At 53.5% G+C, this 19747-nt stretch overlaps 1 protein-coding gene across 1 annotated transcript in view; it reads right to left on the reverse strand.

Moving 5' to 3' along the window:
* Nucleotides 1-225: 225 nt before the first annotated feature.
* Nucleotides 226-19747, reverse strand: part of CROCC (ciliary rootlet coiled-coil, rootletin) — a 55219-nt gene continuing 35697 nt past the window's right edge. The window contains exons 20-37 of the mRNA XM_033159316.1: nt 19152-19321; nt 18451-18630; nt 17700-17834; nt 16755-16898; nt 15537-15775; nt 14848-15007; nt 13455-13622; nt 10516-10900; nt 10205-10395; nt 9663-9783; nt 8221-8384; nt 5805-6020; nt 4221-4445; nt 3903-4052; nt 2798-2998; nt 2453-2584; nt 434-607; nt 226-330 (exon numbers count right to left, since the gene is read on the reverse strand). Coding sequence (XP_033015207.1) covers nt 241-330; nt 434-607; nt 2453-2584; nt 2798-2998; nt 3903-4052; nt 4221-4445; nt 5805-6020; nt 8221-8384; nt 9663-9783; nt 10205-10395; nt 10516-10900; nt 13455-13622; nt 14848-15007; nt 15537-15775; nt 16755-16898; nt 17700-17834; nt 18451-18630; nt 19152-19321 — 3245 coding nt within the window. The 3' untranslated portion in view covers nt 226-240. The remainder of the gene's footprint in view (nt 331-433; nt 608-2452; nt 2585-2797; nt 2999-3902; nt 4053-4220; nt 4446-5804; nt 6021-8220; nt 8385-9662; nt 9784-10204; nt 10396-10515; nt 10901-13454; nt 13623-14847; nt 15008-15536; nt 15776-16754; nt 16899-17699; nt 17835-18450; nt 18631-19151; nt 19322-19747) is intronic.

The raw sequence follows: 19747 nt of genomic DNA on the forward strand, positions 1-19747 counted from the left end.
GAATGAACTTCAGCCTATCAATCTGAATCAGTCAGATCTGAGCAAATGACCAAGAGAACGAAACCCTGCCATTTGTCTTTTACACAAATCAGCGGAGAGGTTTGCAAATCCCAGAAGCAGGCTGGCCGAATGATGGTTAGCTTGTTTAGTAGTGAGGAGGTGGGACCACAGGCGTCCCCCCCCACCCGCCTAAGTGGGGTCTGGAGGCCAAGGAGCTGTTCGGGGGGAGGGGTGTCCAGCCTAAGGTGCAGAAGAGAGGATGGATCCTGGGGTGAACTTGGCTTGGCCCTTCCGTACCTCCTGGTACAGCTGCTCCTTCAGGGTGGAGATCTGTGGGAGAGGCAGGCAGCAGGGGTCATTTGGGTCCGCCCCCCCCCGTGGTCATAGCACCCCCTCCCCCAGGACTGCCACAGAGGCAGGGAAAGAAGCGCACCTGCTCCTCAAGGCCTTTGACCCGCTGCCGGTGGGCCCGCTCCCGGGCATCCAAGGTGTGTTCTGCCTGGAGCTGAGAGCTGCGCAGCCGCTCGGCCTCCAGCTGCAGGTCCTGCCGGTGTCGGGTTGAGGAGTCCAACCTGGTCTGGGCCTGCTCCAACTCGGCCACCTGCGCCTGGGCAAGGAGAGGTTGAAGGAAAACCTCGCCAGGGGGGACCCGCGCCTTCTCGAGCCTCATGGTTGCTGGGACACCCAGCCGTCTCCCCAGCAAATCTCCCGGAATTCAGCAGTTGCAACCACCTCTGCTTTCAACTGACAGCCAAGTTCCTAGTCCTTAAGACTGGAGGTTAGCCTTGAAAGCATGTGCAGCGCCTACTGATCTCCTGCAATCCTAGGCAAAGGCCCATCAGTGTTCTGCAGAGCTCCTTTTGCCCCTCCGTGGTTGAACCAGAGAAATGAGGCAAAAAAAATGGGCTATGCTAGCTCCTTGTGGGGTTGGCAATGCTTGCATTTCCTTAACAGGGCCAAAGGCAGAACTGGCAGGAAACCGGCAGTCAGTTTTCGCTTCCCCCTCCAAACTCCTTGTGGAGAGAGACAGGGCAGGAGGTGGAAGAGAGCCAGTGTGGTGCAGTGGTTAAGAGCGGTAGACTCGTAATCTGGGGAACCGGGTTCGCGTCTCCGCTCCTCCACATGCAGCTGCTGGGTGACCTTGGGCTAGTCACACTTCTCTGAAGTCTCTCAGCCCCACTCACCTCACAGAGTGTTTGTTGTGGGGGAGGAAGGGAAAGGAGAATGTGAGCCGCTTTGAGACTCCTTCGGGTAGTGATAAAGCGGGATATCAAATCCAAACTCTTCTTCTCCTAGCCAAGGCAGCTGGATAGCTCAGATGGTTAGCGCGTGGTACTGATAACACCAAGGTTGCAGGTTCGATCCCCGCAAGGGACAGCTGCATATTCTTGCATTGCAGGGGGTTGCACACTAGAATAGATGATCCTCAAGGTCCCTTTCCAATTCTAGGATTCTGTGATTCTATGGCTGAGGTCCAGCCTTGGGACATGGGGGGGGGGGTTGGGACGTGGGCAGGGCTGCTCCCCTGGGAGGCACTTGGGTCAGGCTTTCCAGAGCAGACTGGGAAGGGCACCGGGACTCCACGCTAGGGTCCTCCGGATGGTGCCGAGTTTCTCCTCCAGGGGGAAGGCAGCCCAATCAGAGAAAGCAGTTGAGCACGCCTACAGGTGAAACTTGAAAAATTAGAATATCGTGGAAAGGTTCATTTCTTTCAATAATTCAACTTAAAAGGTGAAAGTAATATATGCGATAGACTCATGACATGGAAAGCGAGATATGTGAAGCCTTTATTTGTTATAATTGTGATGATTATGGCGTACAGCTGATGAGAACCCCAAATTCACAATTTCAACTTTGGGGTTTTCATCAGCTGCACGCCATAATCATCACAATTATAACAAATAAAGGCTTCATTTATCTCGCTTTCCATGTCATGAGTCTATCGCATATATTAAAACTCTAGTAGCTAATGAAAACAATTGCTTACATAAATGGACTTTTCCACGATATTCTAATTTTTCGAGTTTCACCTGTATTGGAATGGAGGAAATTCTGAGTGGGGGGAATTCAAGCATCGCCTAAAAGCGGGGAGCAGAGCCTGGCCAGGTAACCACAGCCGAGTCAGATTTACCAAGGCGGAAATCCCACAGAGGCCACTTGGGGAGGGGCCTACTCCTGAGTAGGTGTGCCTAGGACCGCTGCAGCGGATGGAGAAAGGAGATGTGATGGACCTGCCTACAAGGCAACTGCAGACAGAGGGACTGGGTACAAAATTTACCATCTTGAGAACGACTTCTTTTAAAGGGAGAGAGTCGCCAACGGAGTGTCTTAGTTCTTGGTATGGTGGTCGCCCCTGCACAGGCCCCCAGACAGACTGGAACATTTGAGTCAGCTGTGGGAGGGAGGAAAACCTTCATTGGGGTGGTGGTGGTGGGGGGGGAAGAGTCATTACCTCAAGGAGCCGGATCTGCTGCTGAGCCTCCGTCAGCTCCTGCTCCACGCTGGCGAGGGACCTGTCCAGGCGGCCCTTTTCGGCAGAGAGGCGGACAGAGTCCTCGTGGGTCTTCAGCTTCTCCCGCTCCACCTGGGGGTGTGCGTGTGACAGCAGAGGTGTCAGGAAGCTGAGCGCCCGCCCCCTACCCCCTCGGCTGCTTCCTGCGGATGTGTTTCTTCGCGGAAAGGCACTCTGCACATGCTCAAGCTGTTCTTTCAGAAGGAAGGCAAGCTCCTGGAGACCACCTGCCCACCGCATCGGCGCCCCTGCCCTCCCTTCTGCTCAGACCCCCCAGGGGCTTGCCTTGTCGAGGGTCTTCCTGAGGGCGTTCCTGTCCTTCTCCAGGCGCAGGGACGAGCGCTCCGCCTCCCGCTTCTCGTTCTCCAGCTGCGCCAAGGCACGCTGCAGGCTGCTGACGCGCTCCTGGAAGAGGCGCCTGTCCCCTTGAACCTTCTGCAGGCTCCGCAGGCCGATGGCCTCGCTTTCCTGGCTCTGGCGCAGCAGCTGCAATGGAAGGGAGGAGAGAAAGGCAATGCGGAGCTCTGAAGGTCGTCCTGGCGGGACCATTCAGCCCCCTCCAACCCTGCCCACCTGCCTGGTTCAAACCACATAGTGCCTCTGGGGCAACAGGTGGGAGGCACAGCTCTGGGCACGGGATCCCACCCCCCAGCACCAAAACTTCCATTAAAAAAAAACCCCAACGACAATATCTCAGGCTCGAGTCTGCATGACCCTGCTGGGACCTCAGGAGGAAGTTCTGCAGCTACTTCCCAAGCAATAAAGCCGTTCTGCGTTATATTATGCATGCCTGGCGGAATCTGCATAGCAGGTCGCAGAATTCCATTTTCCCAGAGTATTTTTTATATATATATATAAGAATTTATTGGTATTTTAACAAGAAAAAATACAAAAAAATACATACAAATACAAAACCAATACAATACACAACAACACAACTAAAAAACAAAAACAAAACCTCACAATCATACATTTATTAAACTATTCTAATCTTATTTATAACCTTACTTGGGGGACTTCCTCTCGTCCTCTCTTCTGCGTTCATTTAAAATATACTGTAGTAACTTTATAACCACTTTAAACTCTTCTTTCACAATTTATCTTAATCCTTAATCTATCATCTTATATCAAATCTTATTCTTAACAAAAATACACAAAATCACAATTCTACCTACTTACATCCTATTTTCAACTAACATTTTATCGCTATCGCCTATAATATCCACTGATTTCAATTTCAAATGTCTATCTTTTCACTTCGTTTCAAATATTCCCAGAGTATTTTTGCTGGGGGGGGACCTGCTGCCACTGCCACCTAAGTGTTCCGCTGGGGGGCCTCCCCTCCAAACCCCACGCTCTTTCTGGGGGGGGGGGAGGGCCAAGGACTCACTTCTTCCTGCTGCTTGACCAGCCCCTCCAGCTCTTCCTTCTGCAGCTCCAACTCCCCCTGCTGCCCCTTCATCGCCTGGAGCTGCTCGGAGAGGATCCCGTTCTGCTTCTTGGCTTCCGAGACGGCCTGGCGGGCCGCATCCAGCCGCTCCTGAAACAGGGCAACAACGTGGACGTGGGTTCTTCCCCCATTATGCTGCCCCGCCTGCCCTTCTTGGGGTGGGGTGGGGGGACTTACCAGCGGAGCCAACCCAGGGAGAGGAGGCGGCGGATGCTACCCCAAGGGCCTGCCTGGCACTCTGCTGCTCAGTCTCCTTACCTGCAAGACCCTCCGGTCATGCTCACTGGCCGCCAGGGCCTTCTGCAACTGAAGCACTTTCTCCTGGGCTGAGCTGGCACTGTTTTGGCTCTCGGAGAGGGAGGCGCTGAGTCCCTGCACCTTCTCCTTCAGGGAGCTCTCGGCCTCCGTAGCCTTCACCAGAGAGAGATTGAGGCGGTCTAAGGACAGCTGCAGGGCGCTGGTTTTCTGCTCGGCCTCAGACACCTGGGCAGTGGGAAAGGACACAGATTAGGGGGACGGGGGGATGGATGAGGTCAGTCCCTCCAAGTGTCCCTATTTTCCAGGGACAGTCCCGGATTTACGGAAGCCGTCCCGGTTTCCAATTTGATCCCAGAATGTCGCGCTTTCCCTTAGGACGTCCCTATTTTTATCAGAGAAATGTAGGAGGCAAAGGAGTTATGCAACACACACATACACCCCCCGAACCAAGGAGAGATGTAACTATACAACCTTTAGAAGCCATCTGATGACAAGCCTGTATAGGGAAGTGTTTCTTTTAAAAAGTTTAATGTTTTATTATGTTTTTATATATATTGGAAGCTGCCCAGAGGGACTGGGGCAACCTTGTCAGATAGGTGGGCTAGAAGAAGAAGAGGAGGAGGAGGAAGAGGAGGAGGAGGAGGAGGAAGAAGAGGAAGAAGAAGAAGAAGAAGAAGAAGAGAAAGAAGAGGAAGAAGAAGAAGAGGTTATTTATACCCTGCCCATCTCGCTGGGCTTCCCCAGCCACTCTGGGCAGCTCCCAACAGAATATTAAAAACACAATAAAACATCAAACATTACAAACTTCCCTAAACAGGGCTGCCTTCAGATGTCTTCTAAACGTCAGATAGTTGTTTATTTCTTTGACATCTGATGGGAGGGCATTCCACAGGGCGGGTGCCACTACCGAGAAGGCCCTCTGCCTGGTTCCCTGTAACCTCGCTTCTTGCAGGGAGGGAACTGCCAGAAGGCCCTCGGAGCTGGACCTCAGCTTTCAGATGTCTTCTAAAAGTCTGGTGGTGGTTTTTTCTTCTTTGACATCTGATGGGAGGGCGTTCCACAGGGCGGGCGCCACTACCGAGAAGGCCCTCTGCCTGGTTCCCTGCAACTTGGCTTCTTGCAGTGAGGGAACCACCAGAAGGCCTTCGGTGCTGGACCTCAGTGTCTGGGCTGAACGATGGAGGTGGAGACGCTCCTTCAGGTATACTGGGCCAAGGCCGTTTAGGGCTTTATTGAATAGGACGTCCCTATTTTCATTGGGTATAGAAGCGGTGTCCCAACGGCTCTTGAGAGGTGGCAGCCAAAGAAATCCTCTACCCCACTTGCCGGTTGCATGTCCTGTCTACAAATGCCGGACAAGCAGAGCCGGCTGCCACCTCCTGTGATCGCAAGAAGCCTTCTAGGCTCTGACCATGGAGGTCTTGGGTTCAATCCCAGAAGCAACTGCAAGAGGGATGGGGAAAGCTGAACCCCTACCCTGCCCACCCACCCACCCACCCTCCTCTCAGAGGCCCCAGAGAGCAGCTGCTGCTGCCAGTCAGTGCAGGCATGGCTGATCAGGACGGCTTGAGGGGGGGGGGTCACCTGTCTCTGCAGGACGTCGATTCTGTCGTGCAGCCCCTGGATCTCCGTCTCGCGGTCGCTCAGCACCAGCTTGGACCTCTGCAGCTCGCCCTCCAGCGACCGCCTCAGGAGCTCCAACTTGGTGCTGCGGCTCTCGGAGGCGTCCAGGATGTCTTTGAGGCGGCGCTTCTCCAGCTCCAGCTTGGCCTCGCTGGCCTTCATCTTGCCGATCTTCTCCTGAGGGAAGAAGAGAGGAGGCAGAGGGCAGCCATTGCCAGTTTGCCTTAGGGCTTTTCTGAGGAAACTGGCCGGGTTGAAGAAGCCCCGGCAGAGGGAACAGAGAGTTTAGAGGGAATGAAAGCCTGCTGAGAGGCAGAACTGGACAGCGGGCCAAACAGCGTTTTGGGGGGCACAGAGGGGGTCCAAGAGCTGCACTTTGCCAGGGTCTTCTTGCTCCTCTCAGCCCATGGCTTCTGGGTGCGTCTCTGGCAACTCTGAAGGACTCCGGATGAATCCTAATGATAATTTGGGGCTCTGGGCTTCATCTGCATTAATTGCCTTAGAATTTGCCTCCATTTTCCCATTGGGAAGGATATGCTTCCTTTACTTTTCCTCTGCATAAATTATTGCTCTTTTTATGGCGGAGTGGGAGTGGGTGTGTCAGTGGTTTCAAGGAGCTGCCTGAGACACAAAAGCTTTCAGCAATTCCCTCAGTCCTGAAGGAAAACTCTTTCCCCCTAAAGTTGCCTCCTTTCCTCCGATAATTCGGTCACCTCACATTTCTCCGGGGACTCCTATCCCCTTTCATACACACAACTACATGGTTGAAAACCTCCGGTGTAATAATATCCTGACATCGCAGCCTTGAAAACAACCATTTTCTTCTCATCTGGCCATTTTGGCGATTAATTCTCCCCACCAGCACTCAAGAGATCTCACTGCTCTCCTAGAGCCAAGTTACCTCACCCACACAAGTGCCACCCTTTCCGTAGAGAAGCCAGGACCAGCCCCAGGCACTCTGCACACGCTCAGTGGCACTTTAAAAACAAAACAAAACCCAAAACCTTCTTGTTGTATCAACACTTTTCAGAGCAGTTCAAGTATCACGCAGGGACATTTCACAAGAATTTGACCAGCTCAGCAACATTCGCCAAGAAAGAATGTCTCTCTCTTCTGAGCCAACATTTAAGCAAACGTTTTCTAGCATTTTATTAGGTATTGGTCACACACTTTAGTGGCCCCCCATGCCTCCTGCTCCTCTCTCTCCCCCCCCTCTCATCCCCCCCCCCCCGCATGGGGACTCCCTTCTTCCAACTCTCAACCCAAGAAAAGGGAACGGCAGCCTCTTTCCTCAGGGGAAACGGTGCCAAGCTCGGGGAGAGCACGACTGGTGGCCCAGACCTGAGCTGGACCTACTGCTCCTGCCCCCCCCCCTCATCAACTCAGCATATTCCTTGGCCTCTGCCAGGCCCCTTGGCAGCCGCCCAACGTTGTTCCTTGATCGGAGCAAAATACACACCAGGAGGCTTAGTTTGGCCAGAACGGAGCATACACTTTCAGAGTTAATGCTAAATACATTACTTGTGGTCAATGAACTACCATAGCTGCTAGACGGCCGTGAAAATTTGCGACCCGGGCTTTTTAGACTCATCTACCCAGATGTTATCTGAAACCAAAGTGGCACATTGGTTGGCAGATGTGGATCATCCCCACCCCACCCCCGGCTCTCCTACCCCACCAGAGGGGTAACCCACACAAATCAGCTGACGGCCAGAGGAGTAACCCACACAAATCAGCTGACGGCCAGGCCTTGATGCTTTTGAATTATGGTGCTGGAGGAGACTCTTGAGTGTCCCATGGACTGCAAGAAGATCAAACCTATCCATTCTCAAGGAAATCGGCCCTGAGTGCTCACTAGAAGGACAGATCCTGAAGTTGAGGCTCCAATACTTTGGCCACCTCATGAGAAGAGAAGACTCCCTGGAAAATACCCTGATGTTGGGAAAGATGGAGGGCACAAGGAGAAGGGGACGACAGAGGATGAGATGGTTGGACAGTGTTCTCAAAGCTACTAATATGAGTTTGGCCAAACTGCGGGAGGCAGTGAAGGATAGGCGTGCCTGGCGTGCTCTGGTCCATGGGGTCACGAAGAGTCGGACACGACTGAACGACTGAACAACAACAACAACAGGCCTTATGTGTGTAAAATGACCCCTCCTGGCCCATCCAGTGATGGACCTGGTGACCGGGGAGGGAGCTTCAAGTCCACTGTCCGTTCCCCACCCCACCCATTTTTTTTCTGCCAGGGCCAAAACTGAGGCCTTCCAGGAGTGAGGAGGGTGGGCGGCGGAGGCAGAGCTCCTTCCTCACAGACAGGCCTCCTGCTAGGCGCCTTCCTCGCCCTGTGGTCCCGCTTCCCTGCCTAGCGCGGCCTCACCTGGGTCGCCCTGCGCTCGCTGTCGGCCGCCTGCAGGCTCCGCTCCAATGCGGCCAGCCTGTCCGCCAGGGCCTTGCGCTCCCTCTCGTTCCGACGCAGGGTCTCCTCCTGCTGCATCAGGGCCGTCTGGGCGCCGCTCAGCTTCCCGTCCGCACTGCGCCTCCCTGCAGAGGAGGAAAGAGGGTAGAGCGCTCAGCGGGAAGGGGCAGGGCAAAGGGAGGGCAGGGCAGGGCTCGTGGCCCTTGAAATCTCCCCTTGAAATTTCCCCAAGAAACCTCCATCTCGGCGGAAAACAAAAACACACACCACGGTGTGGAGCTCACAGTGACTCGGGGGAGCCAGCAAACACCACCCCCAACCCAATCTCTCAGCAGGAAATGGCATCACCCACCTTAGTCCCTTAAGGCGGATGAGTAGAAAGAGACCATTCCTTTGCCCCCCCCCTCACATGGGCTCCATCCTGCCACAGGCTGCTAGGTCCTTGAGGCCAGGACAGGCAGATTTATGACCCAGCTCCTCTTTGATAGAAACTGCCATTTAGTTTAGTGCAGGGGGGCACCCCCCCCCCACTTCGCTTCCCTGATGGGAAATGCCCAGTTTAACGGCTTAGCTGGTGTTTTCTTAACCCCCCCCCCCCCTTCGCTCTTCTTACAAAACTCGGGAGGTGGTGTTATTCAAGGGAACCTTTGAAAAAACTGTTGGCATATTTAAGCTGAGCAACTGCACAACAAAAAGGTTGAGGAGACTGTAAAGCAAAACTAGGAGTGGTTTTAATAAAAGGAAAAATAACAGAAAGAACATTAGCTATAACAACATTACAGAAGCATGACCCATACAGTGACCCACCACCTAGGGTACTGAGAGAGGTACGCAGACCTCCTTATATACCGTACCCGATTGCTGACACGCCCCGAATCAAGACAAACTCAACATCACCTGCTGCACTGTCCCACAGCTGGAAAACTAGGTCAGTTAATTTCCTTCATTCTTTTAAAGAGATACACATTTCTGTGGAACAGTAATGAACCTTAAACTGTACATTCAACAAAAACCACCACAGAAACGAGGCTTGGTGGTGACTAGGGCTGGGTGATATATCAATATATCGATTTGTAATCTATTTTGTGATATCGGTTTCATAGCCTCTGACCTGGCAATATATCACGAATCACTGTGTTTCTGTGTGCTGTGCAAAAATCACAATGTGGGGGAAACCAGCCAATTCCTCTACACAGCTCCATCCTTATTTCAGACATATTGCAATGTTTAGCTGGTGATATGAAGTTGAACACCAACTCCATTCTTATCTTCAGGCATTACGATATATCAGCCTATCGCAATGTTCAGCTCGTGATCTATTGCGATGTTGGAAACCAGATATCGCCCAGCCCTAAGGGTAACACAGCAGAGTAGACAGAGACCTCGGACCCCATCCGACCCACCTTCATCGCATTCGGCCACCTGCTTCTGCAGCTGCTGCACACGAGTCACAGCGACGTCCCGCTCGGCCTCCATCTCTGCCAGCTGCCCGTTCAAGGTGCCCAGCTGGGAACGGGCTTCGTCCTGGACCCCAAGGAGGATGGATGGAAAGGGGGGGGGGGAGGAAGGGAGGAAGAACAACAACAAGGTGATTGAAGAAGAAGAGTTTGGATTTGATATCCCGCTTTATCACTACCCGAAGGACTCTCAAAGCAGATAACATTCTCCTTTCCCTTCCTCCTCAACAACAAACCCTCTGTGAGGTGAGTGGGGTTGAGAGACTTCAAAGAAGTGAGACTAGCCCAAGGTCACCCAGCAGCTGCATATGGAGGAGTGGAGATGCGAACCCGGTTCACCAGATTATGAGTCCACCGCTCTTAACCACTACACCACACTGGCTCTCTGACAATGGTGTCAGGATCCGAGCGTGGAGGTGGCTTTGGCCCACGAAGGCTCAGAACCTCGTGGGAAAGCAGAGATCCACCCGCCCCTGCGCCAGCCATACCCGCTCTCGCTGCGTCTCCCTCAGTTCTTGAAGGAAGTCCCGGAGCGCGGAGCGCACCACCTCTGGGTCGATGTCGGCTACCAGCTGCTCGCTCCGGCTGGGGGAGCCAGCGAGCTCCGGGGAGAGGGGACAGGAGGCCATGCTGCCTGCCTGCGGTGTGGGGCTGCCTGGCCCGTCCGCGGTGACGTCACCTAGAGAGAGAAAGCGCGAAGGAAGTGGCTGACAGTGTCGAAAAGCCGAACAAGATCTTGGCGAAAAGCCAGTGAGCAGAAGACTGCGGCTCTCTTCCCCCCTCAGAGGGCGGCACTTACCCTTTGGGGGGGAGAAGAGCCTCTTGGGGGAGCTGCCACGGGCCCTGAAGGCAGGGCTAGGGGCGCGGCCCCCATGGCCGATGCCCATCGTGCGCCGGAGGGCCGAGTGGAGGCGACCCAGCTTGAACTCCACGTCGCGCTTCAGGCCCTCCACGCGAGCGAGCTCTGCTTCCAAGCCGTGGACCCGCCCTTCGGAGGCACTCAGCCGGAGGCTCAGCTCGGCCCCCTCGGCCTGCGCCTTCTCCAGCTTGATCTCCAGGTTGCGGCCGTTGTCCATCAGCTTCTTCTCGTTGCCGCGGGCCTCCTCCAGGCTCCCCAGAAGGCCTCTCTCCCGCAGGCGGAACTCGCCCTCCAAGTCTACGATCTTCCTTTGCAGGTTGAGGAGCTGGCGAGGAGGGAAGAGGCGGCACAGGTTGGGCAAGCTTATAAATTGCCCTGGACTCTGTGTTCACCATCAGAGGCCCTTCTTCGTGTGCCTCCTCCAGGTGAGGTCTGGAAAGTCACGCCAGAATCAAGAGATACCAACAGTAGAAGAATGGCAAAATGAAGATGATAGACTTGATGGAACTTGCCGAGCTGACAGTGAGACTGCGTGACCAAGGAGAGGAGACGGTGCAGGAGGATTGGAAGAAATTCAAATTTCATTTGAAAAAATATTGTAGTGTTTAAATTTTATATTCCTTAGGGCAGGGGCGGAGCAAGGGAGGGCGGTCCGCCCCAGGTACCGCCCTGGGGAGGGTGACACTCTGGGGGCAGGCCCTACCCCTGCGATCGACACCATCAGCGTGGCAACTTTTAAAAGGCTGCAACACGCAAACAGCAGCACAGCATCTATGCTGCTGTCCACGCGCTGCAGCCTTAAAGATGGCGGGCGCGATCGGCCGGCACCCCTTCCGACCGGCACCGTGCCGCGCAGCGTTTTAAGGCTGCAGCGGGCGAACAGCAGCTGTCCACACATGCGCACTCCACCCAGGAGGCTGCGCACACGTTGTGACCTCAGGGCGCGTGCGCTGGGGAGCGGCACACCACCCCCCGGGGAGGGGTGTCTTGAAGTTTGCCGCCCCTGGCGGCAGAGCGGCTCGCTACGCCCCTGCCTTAGGGAAGTTGTTATAGTTTTTTGGCAATAAGTAGGGTGTGAGTGATATACAATTTAAAATATAGTAAGGTATTAATAATGGATGATGGGTTAATAAGTAAAGAAATTAATAAGGGGTGTTTTGTTAATCTGTGAACCTGTCAATGAAGATTTGAAATGAAATCCAGAAGGGAGAGATTGGGGGAAGTCACACCAAGATGTTAGAGAGAAAATGTGATTGTATAAGATTTAATTGTTTCGTTTGTCTTTATATATGTTTTGTTCGTTTATTCTTATAAAATGAATAAAAATATTTATTTTTTAAAAAAGAAAGAAAGGTGGCAACGCCAGGAGGGGCCTTTTCTGCAGTGGCTCCCCGTTTGTGGAATGCTCTCCCCAGGGAGGCTCTCCCAGCGCCTTCACTGCATATCTTCAGGCGCCTGCAGAAACCAGGCCTTTGGCTGATTAATATCCCACAACCTTTTAAATATGTCTGTGGGAAGGTTGGGTTATTGTTTCGTCGTCTTGGTTTAATTATTTACTGGTGTTTTAACTTGTATTTTATTCTGTGAACTGCCTTGGATGAGGGGGCGCGGTATATAAATTTAATAAATAAAATAAAACCAGCCTGTTGGGGGCCACATACAAGAAGTGGGCGGAGTCAGAGGCAAAGAAGTGCTGCCCAACTCAACTGCCCCAGCTTTAGTTTTCAACGGAGGAACCTCAGAGTAAAACTGTCGGTCTTGTGCAGGTCTACTCAGAAGTAAGCTCTGCTGGGGTTACTCCTAAATAAGTGCACAAACAAACTAAGGGGGAGGGATGCAGTCCACACACACCCTTTTCGTCAGTGGTGGGGCTGACAGAACGAGCCAATAATGTTATAAGCTGTGTGTCCTTGTTTCTCAGTTTGGTCCTTTTACATGGTTGGGTCTGTTTTGTGGTCTTTTATGTCGTTATTTTTTATACTGATTATAGTTTAGTAATTCTTTACTGCTATCGTTAAGTGCAAAATGCTTAATTATTGCTTGCTGATATTTAATTTTACTGTTTACTATGCTATCCTAAGTGATCACTGGATAGTGCTTTATTTCATACGAGTTCCTTTTTTAAAGTTCTGTTTTTATTGTGACTTTTTTTTGTATTGGATCCTCCACCAGGGACAGGGCTTTTTTAGTGTTGGCTCCGACCTGGTGGAACATTCTGTCCCACGAGACTAGGGCCCTGCGGGACCTGACCTCCTTCCGCAGGGCCTGTAAGACAGAGTTATTCCGCCTGGCCTTTAATCTAGCCTGATCCCCTATTCCTTTTCCCCTTCCCTTTTTTTTCTGAAGAAACCCTTCTGGGTCCCTATATTAAAATTCCTCCCTGGTCTCCCTACTGGCCTAGCATGACTAACCTGGCCAGTTAGCCCTGGGGATCCCACTGATGTTTGTTTTTATGCTGTTTTTAAAGTTGTTTTAATCATTGCCTTATATTTGTTGTTAGCTGCCCTGAGCTTGCTCTTTGGATTGGGAAGGGCGGGGTAGAAATAAAAATTTATTATTATTATTATAGTTATTAGGTGTGTGATCTGTGCTATTCTGTTGTTTCGAAATCCGCCTTGTGTATAGTAATACAGAAAGGCAGGATACAAATAAAAAACCCGAAAAGAAGTGCACATGACAGATCAGAAACGGAGATTTCAGACAAGGGCACCCTGAAGCCACATCTCCAGGCTGGGCTCAGTTCAATCACACTCTGCCATGGGAATTCGCCATACATCAAGGTCCCAGGAAGCCGCACCCATCCCAGGAGAGCTTGAGGGGATTTCCTGGCTGCCCAGGACAATGCCCGGCTGCAAAAGGTTTGCAGGCCAGGCCCTCACCTCCTTCCGGGTCGACTCCCGGGTGGCTTCGCTCTCCACGATCTTCTGCTTGAGGCTGAAAGATTCCCTCCGGCTCTCCTCCTCCCGCTGCTCATCCAGAGTCACCCGGGCCTGGAGCTCAGCCACCTCCTGGCTCTTCTTGGTGTTTTCGCTGTCAAGCATCTTGACCTGTGCAAAGGGCGGCAAAGGGAGGGATCCTGGTTCTTGCAAGCTGAGAGAGAGAGAGAGAGCGAAGGGAGGGACTTCCGGTTTGGTCTCCGTCATCTTCGGACGCGCGCTCTCCGGTAGCTCCGACTTCGAAGCTACAAGCGCAGCGCTGGCTGGAGAACCAGGAGGGGGACGTGGCTCTGTGTGTCCCCCCCCATACCCCAGGGAGGGTGTCCCAGGGGGGTGGAAAGCGACGGCAGCGCAGGGAGCCCAGGTGCAGGGCAAGGCACATGAGAGCTCCCTGAACACGGTGCCTTCTCTCCGAGCCAGCAGCGAGCCCGGATCCGAGATGTAATACGTCTTGATTTCATTAAGGCTTTACAATCAGAAGTTCGGTGGTTCGAATCCCCTCCCGTTGCTCTGTCCCAGCTCCTGCCAACCTAGCAGTTCAAAAGCATGTCAAAGTGCAAGTAGATAAATAGGTATTGCTCTGGCGGGAAGGTAAACAGCATTTTCGTGCGCTGCTGCGGTTTCGCCAGAAGCGGCTTAGTCATGCTGGCGACATGACCCGGGAAAACTGTCTGCGGACAAACGCCGGCTCCCTCGGCCAGTAAAGCGAGATGAGCGCCGCAACCCCAGAGTCGTCTGCGACTGGACCTAACGGTCAGGGGTACCTTTACCTTTTTAATCTGTTGGAAGGAAGTGATATTGCTGGGTAGCTTCTTTTGATGTTGGACATTGCTTGAAGAAATTGAGGCATTGGAAGAGGTGGCTAATGAACAATCTGTACGTAGCTGGTAGCACATAGGCAGTCAGGCAAACCAAACAGGTTAGCTATCTATAAATCAGATGGTGTTCGGCCGATTTCTGAGAAGCTTGTGCACGGACTGATCGATCGCAGGGCCATGCAAACTAAGGCTACCTGCAGGAGTCGCTTCTCCGCTTCTTGGGGGCTTCCAAGTGGCGCATCGAAGTGCTTGCTTGGAAATGTATATAATGGTTGCTGTTTAGAATAAAATCTTTAACCTTCTAACTCACTTGTGTTTGTATTGCCTCTGAATCTCATTTTAAAAGAGCCGCCTTGCATTTGGCAAGACGTAAATTGGCCAGAGCAGTAGTCAACGGAATACCTAGTCTCATCAACTAACTGTGCCCCTGTTGTCTCTTCCCACCCAGTGGAAAGGGAGGCTGAGTCGTGGCTCCCACTTCCCTGGCAGCACCTCCCCTCTCCCGTGCCAGGCCTTACCTGCCGCCGCAGCTCCTGCAGTTCCCGGCGGGCCTCCAGCCGCGAACGCTCCACGTCTTGGAGGCTGCTGCGGAGGTCGGCAGCCTCCTTGCCCGCAGCTGCCCGGGCCTCTTCCAAGATGGCGACTTTCTGCTCCTTCTCCTCATTGGCCCGCTTCAAACTGGAGGCAAGCAGAGAGGAGGGTGTTTGGACCCCAGCGACATGGTCCTTCTGGCCCTCAGGGTGAGAGGAGGGTGTTTGGACCCCAGCGACATGGTCCTTCTGGCCCTCAGGGTGAGAGGAGGGTGTTTGGACCCCAGAGACATGGTCCTTCTGGCCCTTCCACATGTTTCCTCCATTCATGGAACTGACTTTGCCATTATGCCCCTTTTACAGACAAAGAACTGAGGCTGAGAGACACCATGTGGGGTGGAGGAAGAGATTACCGTATTTTTCCATGTATAAGACTAGGTTCCCCCCCCTAAAAACTAATGTCAAAAATTAGGGGGCGTCTTATGCACAGATACATCCCCCCATTTCTTAAATCTGAGTCCCCCAAAATAGGGGGTGTCTTACACATGGGGGCGTCTTATAGACGAAAAAATACGGTAAATCTGTGGCAGAGGAGGGGTTTAGGCAGTCAAATCATGGCCCCCCTCCATTCTCCCCTTCCCTGGAGCGGAAGGCAGCAGGGTCCTCTCTCTCCGCACCTGACACGCTCACTCTCGGCCCTCTTCACAGCGACTCGTAGCTCCCCATTGGACCTCTGCAGGGCCTCCTTCTCCTTGGCCTCATCGCTCAGGCACCTCCGCAGGTCCACGGCCTCCTTGCGCTGAGCCTCCAGGGCCTCGTGGGCCTCCCGCGACTTGCGGTGCGCCTCCAGCAGCTCCCGGCGGGTCTGGTCCCTCGCGTCCTCCAGCATCTGCACCTGCATCTTCAGCTCCTCCACCTGGCCAGGTAGAGGATGGAGCAAAGAGCCAGAGTTGGGCTCCTGCCGGGAATTCTGAGGCTGCCTGAAGTGGGAGGGCAGGAGTGCGGGGAGCTGCCTTGTGCAGAGTTAGGCCCTCAGCTTGTCCACCTCTGCTGTGATGGACAGCGGCAGGTGCTCTCCTGGGTTCAGGCAGGGGCTTGAACCCGGGGCCTTTTGTGTGCAGTGCAAAGCAGCTGCTTCACTGAAAGGGTAACAGACCTCCTGCAGAAGAATGGTGGGATAACCAGCCTCGCATAACCAACGTGCTTAAGGGCCATTCCATGAAAAATGAGCCTGATAAGAATGCTAGATGAGCGCTGGACTTTGGTGAGGAAGATTCCAAACGTGCAGTCTAACCATTTTTTTTATAAGCTAAAGACAAAAGAAGTTTAGTTTATGGACCTTCTTTTCAAAAGTCCACCCACGTAGTCTTCACAGAAGTGTTCAAGTTAAAAGTTTTCTGATGATTGTCCCACCCGTGACAGCATTTCCCCCCTTAATTTTGTATCGTTAAATTTCTTCAACTTAATTTCTGATTGCATAGTTGTAACCAATAAACATTGATTTAAACAGATATGCTGAGTTTATCATTGATTCACCTCCCAACTCAAGGAGTTTTTCCATAACTCAAACTTATCTCAAGCTCCATGTCCTTTTTTTGTCCCACCCGTGACAATACTTTATTGTATATTTACATTTTTACACATGTGTGAATACCAAAAAACATGGTCCAAGTGTCCCACCCGTGACAATGGAATGGCCCTTAAGTCTAATTAATGCATGAAAGGGTTAATGCCATAGAGTAAGCTGTCCTGCCAGGCTTAGCAGTGTCCATTGCCCTCACCTTGGGAGGAAATAGGTAATTTGGTCTTCCCCAGACTACCAGAGCAGCTCAGGTGGTGCTGTTATTGTCACTGAATCTCGGTGAAGGCCTCCCTCCCTCCCGTTGCCCCCTCACCTCGCGGAGGGCCGACTCTCGCTGCTTCATCAGATCCCTGGCTTGTTCGTGGAGGACCTTCACCTCCCGTTCGTGGCCCATAATGGCCTCCTCAAACTGGGCACGCAGGCCCCGCAGCTCTGAGTTCAAGGCGTTGATGGTGGTCTGCAACAAGGCGAAGAAATGGAGCTCTCTGGCCTAGAAGAATTGCCCCCCACCCCACTCCTCAGCAGCCAGGAACCATTTTGTCTGGATAAACGGAGATAGGGAAGAATATTCCAGAGGGAGAAAATACGGAAAAGGCTGTGGAGGAAGAGGCTGAACGAAATCCCTCAGAGCCAAGGAGTTTGGCTTCTGCTTTTGGCTTATCCTTGCATAACACTCCATATCCTACCAGCCAGGGTGGGCTTGTATGCAGTGCTATTTTTCTAGAAAAGGAGGTGCCGGAACTCACCACGAACACCTCCCTTGTTCTCTTATAATGGCAATGGCACCCAACTAAGTTCTGGCTTAAAAAAACAATAATAAAGAAAAAAAAACCTGCTTGTATGCAACACAGGCTGAAATACCAGGCAAAGGGTGCGACCTCTTGAGAAACTCAGATCACGCTTAGAACAACGAAGGAAAAGATGGAGCAAGTTTCTAGCCCTCAGCGTCGAAAGCAAGTTGGAAACATCCGCTTCCACTTCCGCTGTCGAAAACGGAGGGCCAGAATAAAGCTTCTAGCAGCACGGGGGGGGGGGGGGGGGGCTTTCCAGCACTGCAGAGCTCCTTGCTCCGGAAAAAAGTTCTGTATGGGGGGAGTGTTTCATAAAAAAACCAAAAGTACAATTCAAACCTGCCCCATTCACATAAGCTGCGCCAGGTTGCAGGAGCCGGCCCTTCATGGTGCAAATGTTGCCCAAATGCTTCCACACACATTTGCTCTCCGTCAGACAGCCCCCCCTTCACCCTGACACCGCCTACCCGCTCTTGCTCCTGCAGACTCTGAGCATCTCGCTTGTGCCTCTCCGCCTCCAGGCTGACGCTGGCCAGGCTCTGCTGCACCCCTGAAAGCTTCTCCAGGAGAATGGCCTTCTCCGACTCCTTGAGAGACAGCGCCTGGGGGCGAGGGGGCGAGGCAGTCAGCAGTGGCCTCTGGAGCAGCAGGGAGCACCCACTGGCGGCTCGACGCCACAACTTCCACATTGGCGGAACAGCGAATCGTGCAAATATGAGACGTCTGACGCCTCGGTGGTCTCTGGAGCTAGGTGGGCCGTCTTTCTCTCCCCACCCACCCCAAAAAAGCCTTGGGCTATGGCCAGTGAGGAAAGGCACCAGGCGAGGTTCCCCTTTGGCAAGATTGGGTGTCCCGCTTTGGGGAATTTATAGTGGAGGGTGGGGATCTTGCAGAGCTGGCTGTGAATGGGGCCTTGCACCTAGTGGCATAGCATGGGTTGCCAGGGCCCGGGGCCATGCAGAGCGAGGAGGTGGGGTAAACAGACGGAGTGCGCATGCACATTCAACTGCTTAAAAGAAGAATTGTTCCATTACCTTGTGAGGTCGCTTCCTGTTTCACACGAAGGAGCCGTTTCCAACGGAGCCCAGTGATGGAAGTGTTGAAATTTTGCACCCCTAAGAATTTTGCACCCAGGGCAACCTCCCCCATGGGCCCCCCATGCTACGCCACTGCTTGCACCTCCTTCCTTCCTCCCTGCCCCATCCCCCAGACTTTCACCTGCTGCTTCTCATTCTCGGCCAGAAGGAGTCCCTCGTCCCGCTCCTGCTGGAGGCTGGTGATCTCCTCGCTCAGCTCCTCCTTCTCCGCCTCGTGGCGGGCCAGGATCTCCTCGCGCTCTTGGCTCAGCCGCTGCAGCATCTCCTCGCGCTCTGCTTCCAGCTCCAGGCGCAGAGCCTCCTGCCAGGCCGACAGGGTGATGAAGCTCAGGGGTAGACCCCTCCCCTCCCCATGTGGACAAGGAGATGGGGGCCGCCAGCACCTAGCCTCCTCCACAGCCAAGTTTCAATGGCTAAAAAGAACCACTCCTTGTCAATCAGCCGAAAGCTCTCATACCAGGCGAGTGAGCGCTTGCCCCAAGACTTGATTCCTGCCAGCAGGGCTGGGCAATAATTTAGGTTTTCAACATCGTGATATGTTGCCAGGTTATATCACCTGGGTCACCTGCCAACGACTGAGCAGCTGTGCATGCTTAACAGCTTAGGGACAGCGAACGCAAATGCCCCGCATGTTGGGGATCTGGCTGGCACCTTTGTATCCATTCGTGCAAGCCCCACAGAAATCTGGGGCTTTCTGCAATCCAGGCCCCTCACGCCTCTCTGCAGCCCTGTCCTCCGAGGGCAGCGTGTTACCCGGGGACCAGAGTGGTCCGGGACCCAGCCCTCTGCACCTGACTGGTGGGGGGGGGGGACGGTACGTACTTTCTCCCTCTGGAGACAGTCCACGTCCTCCTCGTGACCCGCTTGCGCACTCCTCAAGGCGGCCTGGGTCTCCTGCTCCGTCTGAATGAGCTTCTGGGCTGCCAGGTCCTTGTCTCTCTCCAGCCGGCTCACCTCGGCCTCCATCTCCTTGCGGGCAGCCGCCAGCTCCGCTGGGGCAGGACAGACGGACAGAGGTCAAGACGGCAAAGGGGATGGAGCGAAGAAGGGGAGATTATCAGAAGAGGGGCATGATTGGGGGGCAACGACAGCCCAGCGGACACCAGTGCGCGCAAGGGGGCGTGGCTAGGCTTGAGAGGGTGGCGGCTTAGCAGCCGAGAGCCTCGCCTCTGCCAGGAGAAAGCCCCGCCCCCTTCTAAAGAGAGGGAAAAGCAAGGAGGGTCCCAGGTGGATCTGAAGGGGGCAGGTACACAGATTAGGTGGCGCTGTGGGTTAAACCACAGAGTCTAGGGCTTGCTGATCAGAAGGTCGGCGGTTCGAATCCCCATGACGGGGTGAGCTCCCGTTGCTCGGTCCCAGCTCCTGCCCACCTAGCAGTTCGAAAGCACGTCAAAGTGCAAGTAGATAAATAGGGACCG

The sequence above is a fragment of the Lacerta agilis genome, chromosome 8, assembly GCF_009819535.1.
Source record: "Lacerta agilis isolate rLacAgi1 chromosome 8, rLacAgi1.pri, whole genome shotgun sequence".
Classification (NCBI taxonomy): Eukaryota; Metazoa; Chordata; class Lepidosauria; order Squamata; family Lacertidae; genus Lacerta; species Lacerta agilis.